The 27,697-nt window shown below is 42.7% G+C and overlaps 1 protein-coding gene across 4 annotated transcripts in view; it reads right to left on the bottom strand.

The window, feature by feature from the left end:
• The window catches only part of LOC107377193 (collagen alpha-1(XVIII) chain), a 73,473-nt gene that overhangs the window by 34,167 nt on the left and 11,609 nt on the right, over positions 1-27,697 (bottom strand). For 3 of the 4 annotated variants that reach the window (XM_070547269.1, XM_070547268.1, XM_070547266.1), the window contains exon 1: positions 17,116-17,604. The exons of the other annotated variant lie outside the window; for it this stretch is intronic. In XM_070547269.1, the coding sequence (XP_070403370.1) occupies positions 17,116-17,440 (325 nt within the window). In that variant the 5' untranslated portion in view covers positions 17,441-17,604. Of the gene's footprint in view, positions 1-17,115; positions 17,605-27,697 lie in introns of those variants that run through there. 4 annotated transcript variants of the gene reach the window in all.

Below are 27,697 nucleotides of genomic sequence, written 5' to 3' on the forward strand. Positions count from 1 at the left end.
TCTGCTTTTAATGTCACGCCTGACTCTTAAAACTTTTTTGTTATTGTTTTTTTAATGCTTTGTAATTCCGACCAGACACGGTGACAGAGGTGAAAGAGGAAGGAAGAAACGGGGGGGGGGGGGGTTCCACAAAAATAAACAATCAGTGATGAACAGGGGTCTGCTTCTAGATCTGCAGACAATACAACAGGAGCACGCTATCACTGCGTCACCCTGATGAGGAAATATAAAATCAACATTGTTTTACTGAACAATCACACAATAATAACTCACAGTGTATTTAGTGCCATCCACAGCCTTAAGACATGTGTTCAATGTGCCCAAGTCCAATGAGAGCACCATGCGAGCACCTGTGTGTGTACACACGCTTGTATATGTAAGGTTTCTCTATAAAAGCGTCCAATAGAGACTGTGAGGGGTCACAGATCTGCCACCCAAAGATGTGTAGGAGATGGAGGGAGCTCCAAGTCCCAGAGATCCAGGAGTTGCCCCAGAGCACAGGGACCCCAGGGAGACTGTAACCAGAAAAGCCCCTGCCCCCTCTCGGGAGGCACAGAGGATTGCCCCGGGGGGTCACAACCAGCAGCCGGCAGAGTCCCGGGTGATATCAGCGGCAAGCCCACAGGCCCGCCTGCAGCCTCCCACCCCCAAGCCGGCCAAGCCCGGAACCCTGCGACCCGGGACCCAGGGGCGACCACCCCCGCCGGGGACCCAACAGAGCCAATGGACTCAGATCCCACCAGGCAGCCACCGGGATCGATCAGACAGACACTAAAAATCTTAAACCCCCTGACCCGGGAGCTGCGAACACTCAGACAGCCCAAGGCACCACACTCCACACCAAATGTGCTAGGGGGGGAGGCGAAAATGTGTAGCAGCACAAGAAGTCCTAGGAGAGGGGAGGAGTCCAAGACCCCACCTGACATATACAGTCATACCCAGACAATGTCACACACTCCCTCCCTCATGCTCACACATACACATAGAACCTAAGACTTGAAAAAATGAACACTAGACACCCACTCATGCTCCCCATACACCCATACACACCCTATTCACTCTGGTCCCAGTACTGCTGCACAAAGCATGCAACCGTCACCGGTTCCCAGAGTTAGCCTCTTTCTGCTGGGGTGATGATGAACAGGCTACCCGGTTCAACGGCGAGCAAAGCAACCCACCACCCCAGACTCCAACCAGACAGCCAGCTTCCCCTCCTAGCCTCCAGCCCCGGGAAGCCAAGCGACAACAGAGGTGTGCTAAGACCTATAGTCTCCCTCCATGTTGATGGCATGGAGACCCCAGCCCATCTCACCAGGGCTCAAAGCAGCAGCATCACAGAGCCCCATGGAGTCCGAGGACACCAACCCAGCCCCACCCCAGCAGGAAATCTACTCCCATCCCTGCATTTGCACAACTTCCAGAATATGCAAGACATAAGACATCCAGGTAAGGCTGGGTCCTCCCCCTCCTGGACATCCTCCGTGATGAGACAGAATTAGTATTATTTCAGAGAAGCCAAGGTCCACCTGGCCCCTGAGCCTGGGCAAGGCACTGCCGCGTGTTCCGACCTTCTTCCCGGCAGCATACGTCAGGACCCTTTTTATTAATACGGATAAATGGAGTAGGAAGTGACCATCAGCGTCAGCTCTGAGGATGTTTTGCAGTCGGAAAACAAAACTGTCAGCAAGGTAAAGAGAAACCTTTCCTGTGTTTTAAAAAGAACCAAAAATGTCAGGAAATCAGAAGAAAGGAAGGAAGTCAGGACCCAATCCCCAAGGCACCCAAGCACCTCCAGAGTGAGGCAGCAGCCCCCCAGCCCCAGACACCCCCAGTGAACCCACCTCCAGGGAACGTCTAGATACTCCAAACTCAGACCCTCCGCCCCATCACCCACATCATCCCGCAGGACGATATCAATAACCCCCCATCATCACTATGTGATGGAACCAATCAAAGAAGTGGAAGCAGAGGCTGTATCAAGTGTAATATGATCTAACAAAAGATTTCTATACTGGTTAATGCAGAGTATCTCTGTTTTTCCAATTCATGAGGATAGTTTTCTTAGCGATGCATATGGCAGAACCACGGGAACCAAAGATGTTTCAATCGGGACATCATCCAGGTTTCCCAGAAAAAACAGAGAGGGGAAAGTTGGGATATGACTTTTCAGACACTTTGACAGGTCTTCACATACTCTACCCCAAAATTCCTGGACATGTGGACAGGACCACAGTGCGTGGATGTAATTGTCAGGAATGTTGTTTGTGCAGTGTGTGCAGGCGCCAGACAACACAAACCCCATCTTGAACATCCGATGATCTGTATAGTGTACTCTGTGTAGAATTTTGTACTGAATTAATAGTAAATTGGGGTGTCTGATCATTTAAAAAGTTTTTAAACAAGTTTGGGACCAGAAGTTCTGGTCAAAGCTAACTGATAGATCCACCTCCCATTTTTCAATAGGGATTGTGTCATGTTGCATCCCCCTCATGTGTTCCCTTGTGTCATGTGTCCCCTTGTGTTCTCCATCCCTCTCTAGGCTCCCCTTATGTGCCTCCTTTTGTTCCCCAGCCCACTCCGGGTTTTCTCCTTAGGTGTTCCCCTTAGGTTTCTGTGTCCCTGTGGTCCTCAGCCTCCTCCAGGTTCTCTCTAGGTTTCCCTCACATTTCCCTTAGTCACCCCACTTATCATTAGGTTTCCGTCATGTTTGGGTTATTTAGTCAGTATCTTCCTTTGGTTCTTTTGTGCTTCCTTCCCCAGTTAGGTCTGGTTTCCTCCCTTTCTCCATTCTGCTCCTCCTCTCTGTTATTAGTCTCACCTGTGTCCAAATCCCTTAATCACCCAGCCCCTGTGTATATAACCCTGTCTGCATCTCAATCTGTTGTCGGTCCATTGTTGTTGTGCCAGCGTTGTCTCGTTCCCCCCCTCTAGGTCTCTAGGTATTTGGCTTCCACTAGGTGTCTAGGTTTGTGCTCTTTAAGTGAGCTTTCTTCTCCAGGATTTTTGGACATTGGTTTTTTGGATTCCTGCCCTCATTGGATTTATTTGGACATTTATTCCTAAATAAAGGATTTTACGTTTTTTCTACCTGCCTTTGTCGTTCTGGGGTTTTCTGCATCTTGGGTCCTAACCTCCTCCTGACTCACAATGTGACAGATTGCTATTCTATCATCTATTTTGGACAGTGTCTCATAAACTTTAGACAGTAGTTTGGGGTGTTTGAGATTATAGAAGTCTAATACCCTTGGTGGTGTTTGTAATTCTACTTTATTGAATTAGAATTTTTGTTTGAATACAGATTTAATTTGGTGATATTCTAAAAAGCTATTCTTATCTATTCCAAATTGGGAGTCTATTCTGTTAAATGGGATGAAGTTCAATCCTTCAATCCTTCATATGTGTTCCAGGTATAGGATTCCTTTACTTTTCCAGTCCGGAAGGTTCATCATTTTGTTATTTTGCAAAATATCAGGATTATTCCAGATAGGTGTGCGTCTGCATGGTATTAGTGAAGACTGTCATTTTTAGATACTCCCACCATGCTGTCAGAGAGGTGCTGATATTAACACCCATCTTGGTATATATTGCAGCCTGTTGGCTAAGAAATAATAATAAAAGTTAGGTAGATGAAGTCCTCCTCTATGTTTGGCCTTCTGACGCGTTTTTAAGCTAATTCGTGGAGGTGTATCCGGCGAAAGGAATTTAGTGATTGAGGAGTCCAGAGATCTAAACCAGTCAGCTGGTGGATTCTTTCGGATAATTGGGAATAAGTAATTTATTCTGGGTAAGACCATAATTTTAATTGTAGCATCCCTCCACATTAGTGATATTGGTAAGGATTTCCATCTTGCAAGATCATCTTCCACTTTCTTTAAAAGTGGGATGTATTTTAGTTTGGTTAGATCTGCCAGCTTGGGAGAGGCATTAATTCCCAGGTATGTGATATTCCCTGACTCCAATTGTGTATTAAGTAAATTGACAAAAGAGAAATTAATTGGTAGAACTGTGGATTTTAACCAGTTTATTGAGTAATCTGAAACTCTTGAAAATGAGTTTATCAGTTCAATTGCTTGGGATTGAGAATTCTGGAGAAAAACTAAAACATCATCTGCATAAATACTGATCTTATGTTCTATGTTATTACACTTTATGCCTTTAATACCTGTTGTTTGTCTAATTGCTGCTACTAGTGGTTCAATAAAGATATCAGTGAGGGGAGAGTGGGCATCCCTGCCTGGTCCCCCTCTGAAGACCGAATGTAGCTGATGTTTGGTCGTTTGTCCTGACAAGTGCTCTAAGATCAGATCAAACTGTAGTTTTCAAATGATGCTTGTGTTTCTTAAAGGAACAAACCTATCCAACCCAACCTGGTGTTGTGTGAAAACGTGTTTGACCCCTAAACCTATTATCTTGTTGGTGAAGAGTCTCTCTCAACATGTGGAGGAATTAATCCTACTCTTCTATCCAGAATAGAGTAAATTCAACTGCAACAGACCAGATAAAGGTATTTTGAAAAAAAGATGTGCTTGCATCTTCTTCTCAACAGTGTATGGTGGGCTGCCCCACTGACTGATTCACGTAGTGTTTGAGTTTGTTGTTTGTAGCTATGACTGGACTTAGTGCTGTCCAATTGTGTAGTGAGACTTTAAAAGACGCCCGTAGATTCTGCCCCACGACAAGAATTTTCATTTGCTTGTGGCCAGACTACATGTTTTACATGTTACAAAGGTCAGACATTCTCCTTCAGAATGTTATTCTGAACAGAACTCATGGTTCCATCAGTTACAGCAAGTGGTCCTGAAGCAGAAGAGCAGCCCCAGATCATCACACTACCACCATCATGTCTGACTGCTGCAATGATTTAGTTCTTATGTTAGTTTGACTCCAGATGGAATGGGACACATGTCTCACAGAACACTATACTTTTATCATTAAGTCTTTGGGATCTTCAACATCTTTTTTAGTAAATGTTGGTAAACTTGGGTATTTGTTGATCCTTAACTTAACCAAATGAGATCTGAGTGACTTTAAATGTTGTTCTGGCTTCTTTAGTCTTTGAATTCTTTAGAAAGAGGTATAATGTGTATATTTTTAAGATCCTTTAGCCGTCTGACAGATTCTACTGAAGGGATTTCTTAATTTGACAGGCCTAGGTGTGGCTGGTGGAACTGAACACAGCTTTCCAAATAATGTTATTTGGCATTTAAAGTTACAAATCGGAGTTTCCCCCTTTAAGGAATTATGTATGATTTCTTTAGAAATCCCCAACAGTGATAGACACCCTGTACGTTGGGTGTTTTGCTAAGTCCATCCCCCATCCTGTAAAGAGCCCCATGCAATTTGAACTGACCGCCATTCAGAATTAGCAAATAGCGTTCAATCACAGAGCTTGTCCGGCATGTGCTGAAGAGTTGGTAACATTTCTCATGAACAAGTAAATCTATAAAATATATATATTTCAGGAAAAAAATTGTAAAATTAAGTGTTTTAGCTCTGTAGCCCAGCTAGAGGAGCACGTTCATGAATGAGAAGCATTGTTTCTGTCCGTAAATATGGAAGTGTTGGGAACAACAACTTAAAGTGCGATACATTTGTCAGCCTCAGATGATGCCATTGGATAAAAAAAACTGCAGACTGTACACTGAGCAAAAATATAAATGCAACACTTTTGGTTTTGCTCCCATTTTTCATGAGCTGAACTCAAACATCTGAAAATTAGTCTACATGCACAAAAGAGCCATGACTCAAATATTGTTCTGAAATCTGTCTACATGTGTGTTGGTGAGCACTTTTCCTTTACCAAGATAATCCATCCCACCTCACAGGTGTGGTATATCAAAGGGCTGATTAGACAGCACGAATAATGTACAGGTGTGCTTTAGACTGCCCACAATAAAAGGACACCCTGACATGTGCATATTTTTGCTTTGTGGGGAGGGGAGGGGTTAGAAAACCAGTAAGTATCTGGTGTGGCCACCATTTGCCTCACGCAGGGCAACACATCTCTGTCACATAAAGTTGATCAGGTTGTTGATTGTGGCCTGTGGAATGTTGGTCCACTCCTCTTCAACAGCTGTGTGAAGTTGCTGAATATTGGCAGGAAGTGGAACACGCTGTCATATACGCCGATCCAAAGCATCCCAAACATGCTCAATGGGTGACATGTCTATGCCGGCCATGCAAGAACTGGGATGTTTTCAGCTTCCAGGAATTGTGTCCAGATCCTTGCAATATGGGGCTGTGCATTATCATGCTGCAGCATGAGGGGATGGTCGTGGATGAACGGCACAACAATTGGCCTCAGGATCTCGTCACGGAATCTCTGTGCATTCAAAATGTCATCAATAAAATGCAACTGTGTTTGTTGTCCACAACATACACCTGCCCATACCAGTATGCCACCACCACCATGGGCCACTTGTTCCACAACATTGACATCAGCAAACCACTCACCCACACACCACCACACACGCAGTCTGCTATCTGACCTAAAAATTGAAAACCGGGACTCATCAGTGAACAGAAAACCTCTCCAACCTGCCAAACAACATCGAACGTGACTGTTTGTCCAATTGAGTCGGTTACGGCAGGTCCAGATCCCAAAGAGGATGATGAGCATGCAGATGAGCTTCCTTGAGACGGTTTCTGGCAGTTTGTGCAGAAATTCTCTGGTTATGCGAACCGATTGTTGCTGCAGCTGTCCGGGTGGCTGGTCTCAGGTGATCCTGGAGGTGAACATGCTGGATGTAAAGGTCCTGGGCTGGTGTGGTCATACGTGGTCTGCAGTTGTGAGGCCGGTTTAATGTACTCCCAAATTCTCAGAAATGCCTTTGGAGACGAGTTGAGTTTAGATCATGAAAAATGGGAGCAAAAACAAAAGTGTTGAGTTTATATTTTTGTTCAGTGTAGCTTTAATTCAAGGGAGCAATTGCGTTTTTGCAGAGGGCCAGGTTAGTTTGATAGCTTTGTTCATTTATTTAACATCATTTTTGTTTAAAAACTGCACGTTGCGTTTGTATCTTTGTCTGATTTTTACATTTGTTTGTTCATCTGAAACATTTAAGTGAAAAAATAAAGAAGACACTTTTCTGAGGAAACAAACCTAAGTAACGCTTAGGGTTCATTTAAACCATCTGTGAACTTTTAGAGGTCAAAAATTACATGAGCAATTTTCCTTTATGTTTTAAGTGTCTGAAAATGGGCCAAAGCTAAATTTTAAAAAGCGCTGATATTCCAGCTCCCACGGACAAAAATAGTGTCAGAGGCCAGCAATTCTCATGAGCCATCATCACAGGGGACATGTTTTGGCTTAGAGTAAGCTTTTAGTTTCATCAGAGGTTCATGAGTGGGTTTCTTAATATGTGTAATTCCTGATTGTTCGTTTGTAACTTTAGGTCAAAACCAGTGCTTTAAAACAGAATAAATACTAAAATGTAGGTTGTGCAGCAACCAAACCACCCAGAAGGTCATTTTCATGCCCAGACTGTGATGATAGCAGGGTGTTGTGTCCGTTAACTCCCGGACCCTGTGGGAATACATCCAAAATCAGACATGACAGCGTGGGGGTGTCTTCTTTCCATTCAGAACACCTGCTGTTAGTTCATCTCACAGTTGCTGCAGCTGCTGCACAAATCATGTGTGCAGGACAAAGTTTACTTCCCTACTTCCAACTGGGAACTTTTAATTGAAGACAGGAATGAGATTATTTTTCAAACCAAGTGCAGCTCTAATTTAATTACGTCTCACATCTGGAAGTTGTCGGCTCTGACCACAACTCTCCCACTAACAAAACCCTCTGGGAATAAGCTAACCTCCCCTCAACAAGAACTAAGTCAGCCAACAAACCAGGAACAACGTGGTTACGAGACCATAAAACAACAATAATACATCATTTTAAAGTCTTTATCTGAGCTGCAGTCTCAGTTACAAACTCTGAAATGTTTTTTTTTCTCCTTGGAAACCAAAGCTGAAGCTTAATCTGTGCAGAAATAAAAAAAATAAGAGATGTTTTATATTACGTTTCTCCTGTAAAACTCATAGAGAACAATGCAATGGAGGAACAAACGATTAACTCTTGTCCACAGAATGGAAGACTGCACATCCACATGACATATAAACTAATGCTAATAAAGACCATACCTATGATGGTGTATTGAGTCACCCAAAACATCCCATAAAATGTATGAAGAAACCTTCAAATCCTCCTAGAGCTCACCACTCTAACAGAAACACAATTTAAACAGAGAAATGTCTTCAAGAAACCAAAGATGTCCAATTAGCTTTATTCCAACACCTTTGGATTACCATGACCTGGATGACTGAGAACCGCCACCAGCACTATTTAAACACTGCAGGTCACAGGACAGGAAGCTTTTAACAACATTATTTTGTTTTTTGAAGTATTTCACAATTTTAGTAAATTACAGTTTATGTTTCTGGGTTTATAATGGGATTCAAAGGGACGGATAGCTCAAATGGTCAAATTAAGAGAATCGTAAAAAAATGAAAGTCTTCATAAACTAAATCTTTAACTACAAATAAAAAAGCTATTCAATGAAAGGCAGATTTTTTTTTATCTAATGTGACTCTCAGTGCTGTCATTCATTGTCTTTCATATCCCACCAGAAGGCAGAGAACCAATGCATAAGCTCCAAACGTGGATGTTTATTTTTAAATACCATACCTTCTTCGTACAACAACAAATAATTCTGAAAATGTTTCTAAAGCAACGCCAGAAGCTCTCACCACACAAAGTTCTAAATTTTTTCCAAAGTTGCGTGTAGTTTCCATACAATCACTATTTTTTAGGTTCACCTTTCAATCTGTTTTAAAACATTGTAGAAGAAGAAGAAGAAGAAGAAGAAGAAGAAGAAGAAAATATCTTTTCTATAGCACCTCTCAAGATAAAAATCACGAGGCGCTTCACAAAAGGTTTTTGCTACGCAGTTACAGGTAGGAAATAAAGCTCTTTGATGGTGAAACGATTTGAAAATCCTGGCAGATCTACGTCACACTGTCACTTAACAATCTACTGATTAACCCATCTTGACTCATGACGGGGAAGATTGTTGTTGGTTTAGCGTCCAAGAAACAGCACAGAACGACTCAGCTAGTAGAAGCTAACAGTTAGCATTAGCAACTCCACCACATGGCACAAGGTCCTCCAGGCTTGTGTTATTAGTGTAGACAACAGATCCATTATGCAAGTCACTGGAAAAGCTGTGCTGCTGTTATCCAATCCGAGTTGAGATTTATCCAAATATCAGGAAATAAGACTCCAAATCCTCCCGTCTGACGCTCAGCTGTGATGTGGCTCACTTCTAGTTGATGAAAATGATGTGCTGGTGTGTTTTCCTCCTCAATTACTAGAGACCACTGCAAATGTATTGATTAAACAAATGTTCCGCATCTTAAAGATGCTAAGATGCTTCAGTAGTTCTGATACTTCCCTTCTAAATCTGTATTTGGCTAAAATTAGACCAAAACGACATCAAGTATGTCTTAACAGAGAAATTAATTATTTCTCTGTAACATGTCAATAATTAGAAGGCACTAAAAACTAATGGTGTTGGATGTTGTGCCAAAAAATAGTTCCAAAATGTATCTTGTTTATGTGATTTGTAAAATTAAAAAAATTAAATTTGGTTTCCCAAGAAGAGAACAGGGGTGTGTTGGGAAGAATTTGGTGATACGATACACATCACAATACAGGAGACACGATACAATATATATTGTGACACAAAATCAGACGATATCTGCAATTTTAAAGACCAAATTGTGTTGGAAAACTCAGCACAGACACTTCTAAGACACATCCAGTGTTATTGAACGATCTCATTCCGTCAAACATAAACAAATAAAAAATGAAATACAATAAGTGCTTGCATGTAAAATAAATTCTCTAAATAAACTGCAACACTGCCTATTAATACTGATTCAGTATTAAAACACAAAAAATGGTGATATTTCAATGAATCGATATTTTCTTAACAAAGCCCAATAAAGTATCTTTATGGAGTTTTCCCCTTTCAGAAATTATGCATGATTCGTCAGAAATCAGTAAACGTGATTATCTTATCATGTACTGTGATGAAATGTAAGCAATACAGAGCTCCATGCAATAGGAAACAGAGCACCGACCAGAACTAACCAATAGCGTTAGACTACCACTTAGACGCTTCACATTTAAGGAATACCTTGGCTGATGCAGAGTTGATGAACTTTTCACGGACAAGTAAGTCTCTAAAATATACATATATGATTACACAATATGACATGAGAATACGTGTTTTAGCTGTTTGTCGGCTACAGAAGCACATTAAAAAACAGAAACGTGGAGTCACCATCTTAAAAACACGGAAGGAGTGTGATATGCTTTTCAGCCACTAGATGGTGCCATCGGATAACAGAAATACTTTGGAAAAAAAACTTTAAATAAAAACACCTGTATCTTTTTGTAGAACACAATATTTAAACCATGTGGTGTTTCATTTTTGTGTTTTCTTATTATGCTGTTGTTTCTTTAATTTAACTGCATCTTTATTTTTTTCCAGGATAATATTAAAGAAATAAAAATTTTAAAACACAACCATAAAAAATGCTTGGTTGGGAATCAGAGTATCTGCCCTAACCTAACTGGTGCATTCAAACTTAGATTTTTTTAATTAAGCTCCGCCCACTTAGAAAAGAAACAATAAAAGAAAACAATGTTGACAATCGTGAATTCCTTTTTTGATCGTTGTCTGAAAAATGATTTCTTGATTGAGATAAAACTAATAATTCTTCCGTTGAGTAAATCCAGCCCCAATAGAGTTTGACGACAGCATCCAAAAACAACCATCTTCATGTATTTGAGTTTCAAATGATTACTGATATATAATTTTCACAATTTCAACACTTTTTTCCCTGTGTGGAGAAAAAGATGCTGCCAGTGAGGACGGATGAGCTTGCATGGGCAGATGGGCAAGCGGAGGCGAGGGAGGAAATGCGAGTCAGATTTCCATGGGAAAGTGAACCAGGATGGACTCTGGAGAAGGAAAAAGCACACAGCCCCAGAAGACAGAGCCGACACAAAGCACTGGTTAAAACATGCTTAAATGTAATTATGGCTCTATAACGGACTCCTTCAGAGGTTAAAGACTGCCTCTTTTGTTCCAAGAGGTAAAACATGAACTAATTTGAAAGCGGTTTAAGGCTTTAAAACGCCCCAAAAACTTACAAATGTCAAGAACGAACTGTTTCCTTCAATAAAATCCACTTCATCTTGATCTGAAGTGTCCTTGCTGGCAACAACAGCTCAAAAGACTATTAAAATACACAAAACACAAAACTCAGTGTGCAATCTTAGCAATTCTGGCTTTCTTTGTGCTAAATCTTTAAGCAATTATCTTAAAATGCTTGAGCCAGGCCTTAATTTAAGTCAGCTATGAAAGCCCTTCTAGGCTTAATCTGACCACATAATGACACACTGCACTGAATCACATCCTTTATCCTGAAATAACCTGAAACCAAACCCTCCCGCTCACGCTGCCAACAAAAGGTTTCCCTAATCTCGCCCTCAGCTGTAATTCCTCACTCCCTAAATCCGAGATTTAGGGCATCCGAGAACAAGCAGGGGCAGCAACCCTGACCTCTAGTCAGATGTTAAAATGTGTGAATGCTAATAAAGCTGACTGATATCAGGTCAGGTTGATGTCAGATACCAGTTTTCTTGCACAAAATTGGAAACGGACACCGAACCGAAATTCATAAATGATCAGAACCACTAATGCTAATGCTAATGCTAGAAAATGTGTGACAGGAATAGGGGGTATGAAGCTAGCCAGGGATGGGATTACTCAAGTCCTGGAATGGGATGCTCACGGTCGCCTTTATTTAAGGGAGACAGCACGGACTTTTCCGCATGTCCTTTGCCCCGCCCACGTGCTCGGAGATTTCCCCGTTCCTAAGAAGTGTGGGTGAGCAAACCCTACCTGTGGGTGAGCCGGACCGATGCCACCCAGCCCGGTCCGTGCTGGCCCACATGCAAAACTGCCATTAGCTAACCCTACCACATAAAAAATATCCAAACTTACAAAACACCATAAATAAATACCCTACTTAGGATAAGACACTGCTGTCATATTGCACAACCCTGAATACTCGCTTTTCTTTAGGTAATGAGTTAGCTTAAAGAGAGGCTAATGCTAGCTCACTTCCTTTCTGTTCTGATGAAACTTATCAATAGTTTAAATTGTCAAATATTTTAGGTTTCTCGCTCAAATCAAGACACAGATTTGACATTGCTGTGCTGGATTTTTTGTGTTTAGTCTTGTGCTTCAACGCATTTCCTGCAACACAAGACCGAGGTCGTGTGACTCGTTGAAGAAACCCTCAAGAATATCTTTGATACGTTCGTTCTGTGTTGCTTATCAAAGTCCATTATTTGGTTCTTTTTGGCACACGTTGCAACAAAGACTTGTTTTTACCTTTGTTGCCTACAGGTTTCAGCTAACTCTGTAGCCTTCCTCCGAGCAGCGCTGATGTTGGTGGCGTCACTTCCCTCTCTGTTTATCTGCGGGTAGCAGGGGACGATGTCGGACAATAAACGGAGACAGAAGTGACGCCACAAACATCAGCGGTTCTCTGAGGAAGGCTACAGAGTTAGCTGAAACCTGTTAGCAAAAAAGGTAAAAACAAATCTTTATTACACCGTGTGCCAAAAACAACCAAATGAAGGACCCCTCAAGAATGTTATGGGACATTTTGGAAACTCCCTTGTGGAGGACATTTATAATTTGCCACCAACAATTGTTAAGATCCAGGAAAGCTGCCAGGAAAGGCGCTCTAAACACGGATTAAAAGAGGGAGTGGTTGTATCTTTGGAATGCTACGAATCTCTGGAAATGAGGAGCAAAGAAAGGGCATAATGTCTCAAAAAGTACCAGAAAAAGATAAGTCTGGTTAATATTAGACATTTAAATAGTGTGTAATGAACCCAAATGACTTCAGTCAGAGCGGGTAATTCCCATCTCACATAAAAGTTTCTCAGACAGCATCCCACTTTCTATTCTCTGCTCTTCTTCTAACTGTCTGCCTAATTACCACCCATCCAGAGTGACTGGTTTCAGAGGGTAGGCAACTGGCGGTGCCCTCTGACCCCTGGCAGAGACCTTGAGCAGCCCCTTTGTCATCCCAGCCACAAGGCTGGCTTTTGACTGGCCATGACATTGTTACCCTCTCTCCCAAACTGACAGAACAATCAACGCAGTCTTTCCTTAGAGTGGACCGTTTTCCCACCCACTGCAGTGATCATAAATGTCACACACAGCCCACGCTTCCCACGGCAGATGTCCCGACTGACTCAGTCGTCCTGGATGCTGATTCCAAACAGAACTTTACAGCAGCAGATCAGAACCTGCAAAGCATGTTGAGGTTAAAACCAGAGCAGAGATTAATGAGCAGGATGGTGGAGACCAATGTGACCACAGCTGACACAGACAAGATACAATTAGCCATGTTTGCATCTCACCAACAACATCTAAATCAGGCCTATCTTGATTCAAACTAAGGACAGAGGTCAGTTTCCAGACAAGACAAAGGCGGAATCTTCTGGAAGGTGTGCGTCCCGCTCCATCTAGAGTCAAACTAACACTAAAACATCACACCAACAGTCAGACATGGTGGTGGCAGTGTGGTATTCTGGGACTGCTGTAACTGATGGAGCCATGAGTTCTGCTCTCTAGCAGAACATCCTGAAGGAAAATGTCTGACCTTTGACCCTAAAAAGGCTGTTCTTTCTGGGAAACCCTCCAATGTGTCTGAATTCAAACTATTCTGGATAAAAGGGTAGCACAAAAAGGATCCACAGTGATGAGAGACTTGTTAAAACAAACCACTCAGTGGTGGGCAGTCAGGGCCAGCAAAGCCTTCTCTGCTGGCCTAAACGTACTCAAAAACGTAAATGTATTTTTTTTCTTTGGTAATTATTTTTAAATAAAAAATGTTCACTGGTCTATTTTCTTTATATCCTATTATACCCACTTGGCTGTGCTGCTTCCAGTGTTGAAATACCAAGGCTGGGTGTTATCCAATCAGATTTAAGCTAGCTTGTGTTTTCAGGCAGATTAAGTCTGCTCTAGGCCTTCAGAATCAATCGAGAAGCCCGCTGTCCGCTGTAAGTGAACAGAGACAATCCAGTTGCGACAGCCAATCAGCTCACGAGTCAGCTTGACCCGGGCCAGCTAGCTGGCCTCACGCAAAAGTTGACATGAACGCATCCTGTGATTGGATAAGCAGTAGTTAGAACTTTTCTAGCGGCATGAAGCAAAATATCAAAACTAAACACAGAGATTTGTATCTATAGGCAGCTATCGGTGTGTTTTTGAACACATGATGGCTGAAAGAGGAGAAGGGACGGACTTGGTGGCAGATTTACTTGCCACACCATTTTCCAGACGGACCTTTCAAGAAAAAATGGATCTTGTGAGAACAGGTCGTCTGACTCCAATGCTAGCTGGCTTGTCCCAGCAGGAGAAAGGATTTGTTCGTCATTTTCAGGCAAGCAACTATGAACGGTACCCATGGCTAACAGCTTCAGAGAACCGCTGCAGGTTATTCTGCTGGGAATGTCTGTTGCTGGCATCAGATGGATTTGGTAGCATTAAAGCGCGTTAAAACGTACGCCAGAAACACGACCGGGCAGACACGTCTTTCAGCATTAGCCTCCATGTCCATAGAAAAGGATCTACTCATGGACCTGAAGCACACAGATAAACTGTACAGAGCCATTGAGGTTTTCCTGAGGAAAGAAAGAAGGATGGATTTTATTTTCAAATGAGCAGGAGAGGAGGAGATCCATGCTGGACATTTATGTTGGTGAGTAGAAACATTTTATTAGTATTTTTTAATGTTTTGTCATTTCATTTTGTTAATAATAAATGGTAACGAAATAAAATGGCTAAATGAAATAATTCTATGTGTTCTGTTTCTATGCAATTTATATTGTGTATAACGTGGTGTGTAAAGCTGCGCCAACATGTTCAATTGTTTCGCGGTGCAATTTTCTCCAAAACAAATGCAAATAATGTGTTTGCTTTACTTATTTATTTTATTGTCTCATCTCTTAAACCCGTCTTTCATTTCTGAGATTTGACGGTATCCGTGGTCTTAGCTTCCTACTCTCAATTGGGAATGCGAGTTTGATTTTAAAGGCTCCAGAAATGACGTCTTGCCCAGCCACTTGTGTGTGTGTGTGTGTGTGTGTGTGTGTGTGTGTGTGTGTGTGTGTGTGTGTGTGTGTGTGTGTGTGTGTGAGAGAGAGAGAGAGAGAGAGAGAGAGAGAGAGAGAGAGAGAGAGAGAGGTTTCTCCAGCTGTGATGTCCTATTGATGGTATTTTAAGGTGTGTTAATTTAGATTGGACTGAATAGGAAATCACTGAAGGCCCAGCTGGGTGGAACGCACCGCCCGCCACTGAAACCACTCAATTTGTTGCAACCAGTTATTAAACTTAGGGGTCAGCGTCTTTCTCACGCAATTCCTCAACAAATGAAACCTTTTGAAAAAAATCACTTTCAGGTTTTCTTTGCTGATCTGAACATAAATGACTTCGTGAGGTGGCAAAACACTTCTCGTTTAAGGGAACTAAACCTTTCCATAACAAACGGAAAAACCAGCTACTGAAACCTGATGGATTCCTGTCAGGAACGCTGGTTTCATGCTTAGACATTCAGAGAGTAACCCTGGTAACCCACGCTGCTAAATTTACTAAGATTGTAAACGAGAAGAAAGAAGCTGTGACCAAGGTTGTAACACAGACAACCTTCTAAGACCATGCAGAACTGCTGTCATCACACAAATACGATGTTTCTGCTGCAGAGACATCACTGAATAGTCCTCTCTACCAATGAGAGCCCAACAGGAACTGTTCAGGTCCGCTCACAGAAAATTCATGCATTCATTATGGTTTGCATGCTAGTTAGTCATTTGCATAATCAAAAAAAAAACTATCCACAGGTCTTCCTTTGGTCACAATCTGGATCTCAACACCAAAGATGAGGGTTGAATAGAAGAAGATGGACCAGTGCACCAAGAGCTCTGCAGCTTGTGTTACGAACCGGAGCCTTGACCCCTCAGGTCTATCTCTCTCTGTCCTAATGCCAATGGCAAAGAAGCCACAATATATATTTTAACTATATTTTTATGCTATTATTGTAGAAATTACTTCGATTTTTTTTCTCGAGGGAACTGACTGGTTTCTGGTTGCTGCTGACAGAGCCAGAATCGTCTGTCACCTCAAAGGAGAAAAGCTGAGACATCTCAGGAAATAGCCAAGTAAAGCAGTTGGGTTTTAACCCTCTCAGGCTCAAAATAAGTTCTGATAAAAGACGAACAACTAAGTCCTTCAGAGGTACTTCTGAGTTAAAACATGCTCATGAAATACGTATGTGGAGTAACCAGGTAGGTAGGGTTTAACGTTGCTAATCTGCAACGCCTTCCTCCAGAGGGTTGACAGGCTGCAGTTGCATTGTGGGTAATGTAGGCAAAAGGATTTTTAGATTTTAAAAACATATTACAAACAAACATCCAAAACAAGGAGAACAATAAAACAAACAGACGGACGGATAAAGGAAGACAAGACGTGACTGGATTCCAAATGTATCCTTCACACCCGATACATTCCAATCCAGCAGGGTTACCTTTCCTGTTACTAACGGACGCACACGCCGGGCGCTCAGGCTCCTGCTCCCGTTCAGGCAGGTGGTGACACTCCACCGGGAGGCGCCCGTTTTCCAGAGATGCCCAGCAGCTGTCTTGCAGCACAGAGCAGAAGCTGCGACAGGGCAGGTCAAAGGGCGCGGCAGGTGGAGCACACCTGGGCACCAGCAGGAGGCAGAGGAACCACTCTGTGCTGTGGTGGCACCCTGCCCTCACAAGCCACGCCCACTCCTGTAGGACAGCCCCCACCTCCTCCACAGATGTGTGGTTGAAGAAATTAGGCAGCGAGAAGGAGTTTGGCCATTTGCAAATGGACCAATGGGATGGGACGGGGAGACAAGGTGATACTGAAGTCCTGTTAATTCTAGAAACCAGACGGGACCCCTCCCCCTCCCCCAGCCTCTCCCCTCTTAACCTGCCTGATTGATCCGTCATGTTTGGGTGAGCGCCCTCCACTTTCGGAGTCGGGCCTTCACTAGTAGTCCAGGCGGTCGTAGTAGCGCTCCAGTCCTCCACAAACTTGCGGATCCCCGTGGCCACACTGAGGATCTCCTCTCCCAGATTGGACAAGTTGTCTCCATCCTTCGCTTCTCCTGCCGTCTCGTCTACGACCGTTGTAGCATCTTCTTGGGTTGTCGCTGCTGGCACTTCTGTTGTAGGATCTGGATTCAAATTGAAGAACCAGGCCTGCGAACTCCCAGCACAGAGAACCAGGAGAAGAGACCACATCTGGATCTCCAGCATGCTGCTGACTCCTTCCTGCGACGATATCCAAACTGTTCAAGCATCCACTGACTGAAGGCACAGCCACACAGCCCCCTCTGAGCGACGAGAGGGGTGGGGGCAGCCAGAGGAGGCAGAGTTCAGTTATGACCATGGAAACTATTACTCAGAGTTGCCCCAACAAACTGAAACTCCTCCTCTGTAGGGCCTGACAAGTGGCTCCCCTAAGACCTCATCTGCAGAGTGAACAAAAAAAAAACGCTGTTGTTCCCACACCGACGTGCCCACCTCCAGCTGAAACAACCTGGACTTTCACAACATTTGTCTCGTTTTTGTACAAATTTGACAAAACTGAACTTTTGTGCAAAAATGAATGACTTCATGAAACTGTACCTCTATCTGTCAGTGTCCAGACCAGGAGTTGTACATGTCTCTCAGCTATACAACCACCAAGCTTTAGCTCCATATCTGCAGAACTGACGGAGTTAGACACACTCATGTTGCTCATGCTGACTTGGATAGACCCTAAAAGCTGAAGATCTCCTTTGATTTGGGACTTCTAACTAGTAACTTTACAAGTAATACAAATAAAATTCAATTTATTCACTATAACGCCATGAATAACAAGTATTACAGAGTATAGTAGTATAAATACATAGATGTGGGTTCTTGTGTAAAGGGAAAAAGCAAAAGACAAAAAGCAGGAAAAGTCTGGAAACTAACAGCAGCAACTTAGATGATGTGAAGAAAAGCGAGCATGTGTTGAAACTAAATAAATGACCTGCAGCAGGCCAGAAACGCTTTCATTTCCCCAAAGAGAAACAGAAAGAATGTGGCCTTTATTTACACCTTTAGTTTTCTTCAACTTTCCCTCTAAAAACTAACAATTGTTAAAAAAAGAGCCAAAAAATAAACTTTTGGGGGGAAATCTGTTAAACAGCACAGCTGGAGCGAAGCAGCAGCGGTGGCGGTGTAAGGGATGAACGAGAGACAGCAGCTGAGGAGGAGGAGGTGGGTATCTCATGCTGAAAATCCTCCAAAAATGTTCCACATTCAGGTTCTCACAGTTGGGCGATAAAGGAAGGCAGAATCCTCCTGCCTCCTCCTCCTCCTCCTCCATGTGGATGTCATCATGTACCAACCCATCTCCTCTGCCAGGCTGGGACATCCAGCTGTTCACATTCCAGCTCTCAGACCTCCCACGCCCGCTGTGCACCACACACGGGTTCATTCATACAGCGTCGATGCTATCAGCAGATGTGCTAAATGTTACATGAGATATCTATCACTGTTAAACAGATCAGCAAGTTCAATTCATCAAATATTCAGACAGCGGGTCATCGGGGTTCAGCAGCAAAGGCAGATTTCACAACACGGCGTTAAACAGTTACTCATTAAAGAGACTGCAACTTGTTTGCATCAAAGGTTGTAATTGGACCAAAGCTAAAGTGCACTGTGGAGTTTTTCAGGGTTGTATTCTTGGACCTCCTTTATTTCTTATTTTATAATCAATGATTAATCTAGTTTCAAACATCCTCACACTACGAATGTTTGCAGATGACACAATCTTCTTGGTCCACACTCATCAAAGCTTTGACTCATTCATTTAAAATGCCAACACCGGGTTATGCTACATTGTTTGACTGATTTACTGCCATCAACGACAAAATTTTAAATACAACGGCTATGCAACCACTCGCTGCCATTTGCATTTTTTTACTGCGTGGGCATCGGAACGAGCCCCCGCACCGTGAGAACAAACATCCCAGCTCTAAAGCCGATCTTCATCCGCGTACGTCACACGTCACGTGATCAGGAAGCAGAAAACCAATGTGCTAGGAGATCGTTTTGGGCTGCTGCTGTAAAAAAAGTGAGGCGCGAACTGGAAAAGCTTCTGCCAATCACAATTCGACAACGGATTATGAAAGAATGGACAACGCTCGAAAGGCGCGGATTCTTCCTGATGTGAGAAGTGAGTCTCCACTTTGTTTTGGGAGTTTTGGCGTCGACATCACCCTAGCGCGCAACATTCTGTGACTCTTAAGAAAACAGTAAAAACACTCAAAAAATGCTGGCAGAGAGGCTTTTCTGATCAGGAAACGGCCGGCAGTGAATGAGTTAAATTGTCTGTAAATGCAAAACATATTTGATTCACTACTATTATTACTTTTTGGTGTATTTTTGTTAAAGGGACAATCAGTAGATTTTACCTTTAATCTCTGGAAGTATCCATTGAAACGGTGTTGAAAATGAATAAAATCAGACCCAGTTGTTGAAAAATATTGGCAGCTTCGTAACCATAAAAATTGGGTCTAAAGTACATAGGGCAAGGGTCTAGTCATCTTTGGGGAACACCATATTAGACTTGATGTTGCCTTTTGGCCGGCTCGGGGTCCTACGCTGTTGGTCTGTGACATCAAACTAGATGATTGGCTGGACGGAAGTTACGTTAAAATGTTCACAAACATTTAAGCAGTAAGAAACATGAATTGAATAACAAAACTGCTACACTCTTTCCAAAACCTATGTGAAAGAACAGAATTGACAAAGAGCTACAGTATATTTTGCGTGGTACTGCTATAGCATGATGACGTCATTGCGCAGGACCCCGAGCAGTTCCAGAAACTACAGAAAACTAGCATCAGCATTGAGTTCTCCCAAAGGAATTGACTGAAAGACCATCAGAGTTTGAGGAGTCATGACGAGGTTGCATGCTTTCTGCTCCACAGGAAACAATGTTTGCAATACTGTTTATTTAAATGATGGTCACGTTGATACGGTGTAAAATACGGATGTCCCGATCCGATCACATGACCGGAAATCGGCCCCGATCACATGGTTTCAGACTCGATCGGGACTGGGCTTTACTTCCCGATCCGGACTCGGATACTGGGTTCAAATTACAGGAGAGCAACTTGGTTCTCCTTAAAGGTTGTCAGGCTCTCCTGATGCCCTTAACTTACACACCCAGAAGGAGCACAAAAGAGATCCAGTTTCTACTAAATTATATTATTTATATGAACTCAGCGTAGTTCTTTTGGGCAGAGATGCAGAGAGCGGCTGGCAGACCGCTGATTATTCATGAGCTGCGTTCTGCACACAGCCACAGTAACATTTTCTAAGTTTTTAAGTGGCGTCACCAAAAAATATATAATTAACACACAGTCATTCGTGTCCGTTCATTTTCTCTGGTAAGTTCCGTCTGTATTTGAGCATGACGTGTGGACGCGCTCGCGCTGCAGCGCTCGTCACTGGCGCAGCCGGGCAGCGCAGCGCACATTCCACTTTTTTTGCGGTCAATAGATCGATTTGATTTGCTAGTTAAAAAGTTACTTGTGAGGTGAAAAAGAAGGAAGCAGGCAGGAGTTAGGACTGGGAGATGCAGGAAGATCAGAGACGGACAGGACAGGAAAATAAAAACCAAGAAAACGAAACAAAGTTCTCAAATAAATAAAATGTAGGTGGATTTATCCCACTACACGTTTGTACCTGTATCATCTTGGATCTTGCATTTGGATCATCTTCAAAACTCCGTCCCATTCCCAGGGGCGTATCTAAGCATTTTGGGGGCCGAGGAAAAATAGGCCCCTGACAGGTATTTTAAGTTGAAGTGCTATCTGTTTTTATATTAGACTTTTTATATTTGCAATAAAGTCCAAAAGTGAAGAATTTGTGTTATTTATTACTTGATTGTTCAAGCTACCTCACAGAAGTAACCTGTTGTTAAAAATTAAAATGACAGTAGAGCGGTCATAACTGCAAAAGATATCATTGGAATAAAAAAAATAACCTTATGTGTTATCTGTTGTCCTTGCCTGGATTCGAAACCCGGATCTTCGTAGTGAAAGTCATCGGCTCTACCAGCTGAGCAATGACAGTACTTACTAAAGATTGGATCAGATTTGTTCTTCCGCTACCCCCATTGTGCTCCGAGAGGAAGCCAATGGGCCAATGAGGTAGAGGGTAAGGAGCGGAAAAACACTTACCGATCAGAGGACAGAAAAGATCAGCCACAGGCCACGCCTCCAGAGTGCCAAAACTGCCAGTAGCCGAGCGAGCAGAATCAGAAACCGAGTGCGCAGAGAGGCTGCCGCGCGCATGTGGTAAATTTGTAAAGCGTCTTCTCAGGGTTCTACAACTACCCAAGGCACTTCACAACACAATCAGTCATCCACTCATTCGTACGCTGGTGGGAATGAGCTACGATGTAGCCACAGCTTCCTTGGGGAGAACTGACAGAGAAATGTGAGCATTTCTGAACAGCTTTTATATAAAATGATTGAATCTTTTCGCTAAACTGTGTTCTAAATTGAGTTTTAATGCTATGCTAACATTATTATTGTGCTATCGGCTTGACCTGTAACAGTTCTGCATAATTTTTAACAAGAAGTGTAATATTCTGTTTCTTTTAGTTAACACCTGAAACAGAAAATGTTCAGTCACAGATATAAATCGTAGTACTCGCAGCACATAGAGAGAACATTGAAGCTTTTACAACATTTCATGTACATTTGAAGAGATCTACTTTTCATTTGGAGGTAAAAATCTACCAACGTTGAAAGACAAACATCTGAGGACGTCTGTTTCAAAAGCAGAAACCCACACCAGTGTTTTTCCCACACTATATGAATTTCTATCTCATTTCTAACTAAGTGAGCCTACAGATACAATCAAACACCAACTGAGCGTGAACAGACTCATTATTAAAGCAATTACCAAAATAAATGACTTTAATTTCCTGTCTCAACTGTTTCCTCTCTTCTCAACTTTTTTTTCGTATATGTGACATAAAACTGCACCATTTCCCTGATGATTAAAAAGGATTCGGCAAATTTTTAGGAAAATTCGTTCAAGTATCATGAACACACAAGTTAATACTCCCTCTGCAACACTTTATCATCCCGATGACCCGCACAAGGCCACGAGCAGGAAACCCGACACCCGCTGAGTAACGCGGATCAAGCCGGAGGTTTCAATTCATGAATGAAATAAAATCAAACACTTCAGAGATCTTTAGCAGCAAACTCAACCACAAAGACTTCTGTCCCCTAAGACACATGTTCCAGCCAGAAAAATGAGGACGTTGGTGTCTTCTGGCCAACAGCAGCTCCCATTTAACACAAGAACAGATGTGTTTCTTCACCAGTGTTCTCTGGTGGACACAAGGACCCTCTGAGCGTGTGAACTGTGCCCTGAAACACGATACCCCCGTTAAACAAGGGTCCGCGAAGCATTTAGACCTGAGAAAGAGCAGCAGGACTATAAAATCTTTACATTTACAAATAAAAACAGATGACAGGACGGCAGAGAATGTGAGAACAAATGAAGAAAAAGAAGTCTGGGAAACAGATTTACAAGAGCTTGTTAATAAAGATTCTCCTTACACGATAAGGCTGCTTGGTTATGAAAAAAAACGAGTTAAGACTATTTTGGTCAATATTTAAAACTACTAGTTATTAATTTAGAGAAATAACACAGGAAGACTGAGCTGTGGCTCGTCAAAATAAGAGCACCAAGTGATGGCTCTTTTTGGGGTGCACTAGCCTGCTTGTTATGATCTGTGTAAACTTTATTTAGGTATTTCATCCTTATATAGGTGTGTATTTTGAATTTATAATCAGAACGTGAAATATCTATTTACACCCTAATGTTGAGAGCGTTGTTTGTTCTTACACCAGAACCCAGCTCCAGGTCCTGGTGGGACTTTTAGGGCTTACCTCGCAACTTTTGTGATTTATTTATTTATTTATTTTTTAAATTAAAAGGTTAGAAAAAAATTGTTGTTTTATTTTTTCTATTCACGAAAGCTTGCTCATGTACATTCAGGTAGCTGCAGCGCTCAAATTAACCAGCAGTGGGCAGCAGAGATTCGACCTATTGAGTCACTGGTTTTTATCACAAAAAAGGTGATTTTTATCTTTCAAACGCTTTTCTTTTTGCTTTTTTTGCTTTCTTAGACGTCTAATCAAAAAAGGGGGCAAATGATTGTTTTGTAGCAGGCTGCTGCAGTTTTATACAGACAAAAGGCTGATTCGTTCCTCAGATAGAAGCAGTCCTGCACTCTTCTGCACTTTTCCCGCTTGTAAAATTAGAGACAACAGCTTTCTGTGGACACAGATCTGGATCATCTCACACATTTTACTTTTCTCTGATCAGATTTCTCAAATTCCTGAAAGCCAAATAAGCACAAGACAAAAAGTTCACCCTGAGGCATCTTTGACAGGAGCTCAGCAGAAATCAACACTGTAACGCCCTTCCTCCTCCTCCTCCTCCTCCTCCTCTTCTCCCCCTGCAGCAAGTCAAAGAGAGGTTTTGGTATGAACAAAAGCAACAAAAGGCGATGAGATTCGACAGTTAGCTCATTGTTTAGAGAGTAACTGTGGTTAAGAAAGAAGATCAGATCATCGGAAAGCTTTTCCATAAAGAAATCGACAGAAGAAGGAAGATGGAGCTTCAGGCGACATAAATCTGAGGTTTAGCGTTCCTACGGCTAAGAAGCTGAACTCCAGAGAGAGAAATGCTCATGATGCTCACAGTTAAAAAGCTACAAACACTGTTAGAAACAGGTTTCAGAGAATCCTGCAGATTTGATCGTTATTGCTGCTGTTGTGTGGGACCAAACGGACGTTTGTGTACAGTAAAAATCTTGATAGGTGAAGAAAAATAAAACATAACTTGCTGCTTGAATCAGTAGAAGTGTCCAATCAATAGTTTCTTGAGTCAGATGATAAATAAAACATATATATTACTTGCTTTTTGTCTCTCTATCACTTCTTACCACACGGTGTCCCACAGGGCTCTTGTCTTAGTGTCCAGGTTTTAGTAAGAACAAATCTGAGGCCCTCTTCATTATGAAACCAGAACAACTGTAATCCATTACTTTGTTGTCTTTTTTTTACGCAGTACAGTACAAAAATAGTTGCTTACCTTGAAAACTGACATGCTTCGGCTAGCGACTCTAGCCATCATCAGAGCTCGCTGCTGTTTATCCGCAGGCAGCAGAGGACGGTGTAGCCCTCTACTGCCCACATCCTCCTTGCTGAAGACACTGTCCCACGCGTGATCCAACGTGAATACTCCATCGTCTCTGTTCCTAGTTTTGTGTCCACGTTTCCTTAATTCTATCACTTCTTTGATCCATCTTTTGTATTTTTGTTGTTCTGTGCTTATGATCCGTGAGCTGTCCCAGTCCATTATATGGTTTTCTCTTGTGCAGTGGTCTGTTTTGGCCGATTTCCTTATTGTACTTTCTGCTTCTTGTTTTGCTGCTCTTGTGCGTCTCCGACTTGTTTCCCTCTCACACTCCCTTTGACGTTATATTGTTCGAGTGTTGAGTTGGCTTCCGCTTTCTTCTATGTTTTATTGCGGAGTTTGCATGGGATGGTTCACGTTTTTTTATCTGCTGATTTCTTGTCCTTTGGGTGTCTGACTGCCAGGTATGGTTTTGTGGTGAAAGGGACGCCACCAACACCGACGAGCTCTGATGATGGCTAGAGTCGCTAAAGTGTCCGTCTCAAGGTAAGCAACATTTTTTTTACTGTGCCGTGTAAGAAAAGGAACACAGTAATGGAACGTGAAGTTACACATAGAACAAATGTACAAAAGAGCATCACAGAATAACCGTATTTATGATTTTAATAATTCTGCTGCTTCTGAAACATCTGACCATCTTCACTCTGGTTTTATATGAGTTGGACTTTTCATTTAAAAACCTTCAAAGTTGTGTCCCCTGTGTGACCCTTCCACTCACTTCCTTTCACTTTTCCAGGAGGGAAACTCAGACATCCCTTTTTTCAGAGATGGTCTCCAGCTCCTCCTGTAGGCCTTCACAGGCCAGAGAGGGTATGTAATCCCTCCAGCTGGTTCTGGATCAGCTCTACGATCTCCTACCAGTGTTGGGAAAGACAATCAGGACACATCCTAATCTGCTGCCTGAGTCAATTATCTTACACCTTTGGATGAGGAGGAGCGACGACTCTACTCCAAACTCTAAAGGTAACCCAGCCACACTATGGAGGATCCTCATTTCAGCCACTTTTGCCCAGGGTTTCATTATTTTTGTCCACATCTCACGGACATAGGTGAAGGATGGGACACAGATGGACCAGCAAATCCAGATCGTTGCTTTTAAACTCAACTGTTGCCTTGCCATGACCGACTGAGGCTATCTCATTGCGTATGGCAGGGCTCTTCAATTCTGGGCCCCGAGGGCCGGTATCCAGTAGCTTTTAGTGGTTTCTCTGGTCCAACACTCTAGATTCAGTGGTTGAGTCACCTGTGCAGCAGCTCGTCGGGCTCTGCAGAAGCTTGTTAATCACCTGCTGATTGAGATCAGGTGCGTTGAAGCAGGGTTAAAAACAAATGTGCTGGATGCCGACCCTCCAGGTCCAAAACTGAATAGCCCTGGCGTACGGTGCAGCACTGGTCCGTTAGTCCAACTCTTCTCCGTGAAGATGACACCAGGAGAATTCCACCTTTTTCTTGGTTGGGATCTTAGATTTTCGGACCTACTTTACAACCTCACCAGTCCGCATACAGACAAAGCCCTGAGGATCCTAAACTAAGCAAACAGGACGAAGACAAATCTGGGGCACTCCACTGTTCTACCTCAAACCTGTGCATATGGATCAACACTGAGCAGGTGGGAACAGCCGCCATCATAACCAGCCCAACAGCTGGAAAAACAAAACCCTCCCAGTAATGGACCTGAACATCCAGCTATAAGATAGGTTCCTATCAGATAGAGTAACGCCAAAACATCCCGTCACCCCTCAGCAGGAGCTCACACCTCTGCTGTGGCGCTCTCAAAACCTGCAGCAGGTAGAAAACGCCCACAGCTGCTCATTTGATGTTTCACTGCTCACAGTCTGCTGGTCTAATCATCCGCAGGAGGCTGCAGAGCCCGTTCTGACGCACCTCAGGATAAAAGCTGTAATTACACATAAAAATGGGAAATAACCGCAGAGCAGAAATGTCCTGGAGGCCATGTGCAACACGAGGAGCGCTGGGGTTTGTTTTAAGAGGCCAAGTTGCAGCAGTTTATCCAACGTGTCCAAACAGCAAGTCCTCTTCTGCTGCTCTCTGCGAAGCTCCAAGAAGTCAACGTAGACTTTGGTTTGATTTTTTACAAGATCTGACATTTAGAGGATGTACTTTTAGCCAGATTCACCAGCTGATGTTCCAATGGCTTTCATTAAAACATCACAATTACTAAACAAACTAAAACCGTCATCCTCTATCAGCGATGACTGGGTGAAAAGAGACCAACCAGCCGATCAGGCTGCAGCGGCACCAAGCACTGTCTTGTTTCTTTCAAATGGTGCATCAGTGAGGCAGTGAAAAGACTAAAACAAGCTGAAACCAAGCTTAAATCAGGGTGTGTGTTTTTGTTTAACTTTAGGACTTTAATTGTACTAGTTTAGACTTTTTTCATTGCAAATCTACAGAATTATGCATAAGATAGCTCTAATTATAGACTCAGATCAGAGTAAATAAAAGATAGTTGTTAAAAATAATTTATTTTAATTTCATCTTTTTTCAGAACTTTTATTTCTTTCTAACAAATTGCTCTTTTTCATGAAGTTTGTTTTACAATTCCACATTTTATTCCATAAAACAAGTTACTCCGAAGAGAAGAACAAACCTGAAATATATCAGATTTTGACATTTATTTAGTAATCGTTGGACAATGCGGTCATCAGGTCGCAGGTCAGAAGGACCAAAATACAAGTGAGGAGCTCGAAGCAAAACAAAGGGACTACATGGCCAAGAAGTTTCAGCCTCCTGCTGTGAGGAGTTAGCCTAGTGAACTAGACCAAATTCTTGCTTTGCAAAGTTTAAATAATACATTTATTTAGTCTGGCTTGCCAGGCTAGTGAGGAGTGTGTGACAGAGAAGAAAGGCCACAGTGAAAGGAGAGGTTTACTGCAGGATCACAGCACACACAACAACACATTTAACACTGCACAGTGGTAACAAGGCATGATGGATCCATGTTCTCATTCTGTTTACGCCAAATTCTGACTCTACCATTTGAATGTCTAAACAGAAATCGAGACTCATCACACCAGGCAACATTTTTCCAGTCTTCAACTGTCCAATGTTGGTGAGCTGGTGCAAATGGTAGCCTCTTTTCCTGTTTGTAGTGGAGACGAGTGGTACCCGGTGGGGTCTTCTGCTGCTGTAGCCCATCCGCCTCAAGGGTTAGGGTGTGGCTTCACAAATGCTTTGCTGCGTTCCTCGGTTGTAACGAGTGGTTATTTCAGTCAAAGTTGCTCT

Source organism: Nothobranchius furzeri, chromosome 2 (assembly GCF_043380555.1).
Source record: "Nothobranchius furzeri strain GRZ-AD chromosome 2, NfurGRZ-RIMD1, whole genome shotgun sequence".
NCBI lineage: Eukaryota > Metazoa > Chordata > Actinopteri > Cyprinodontiformes > Nothobranchiidae > Nothobranchius > Nothobranchius furzeri.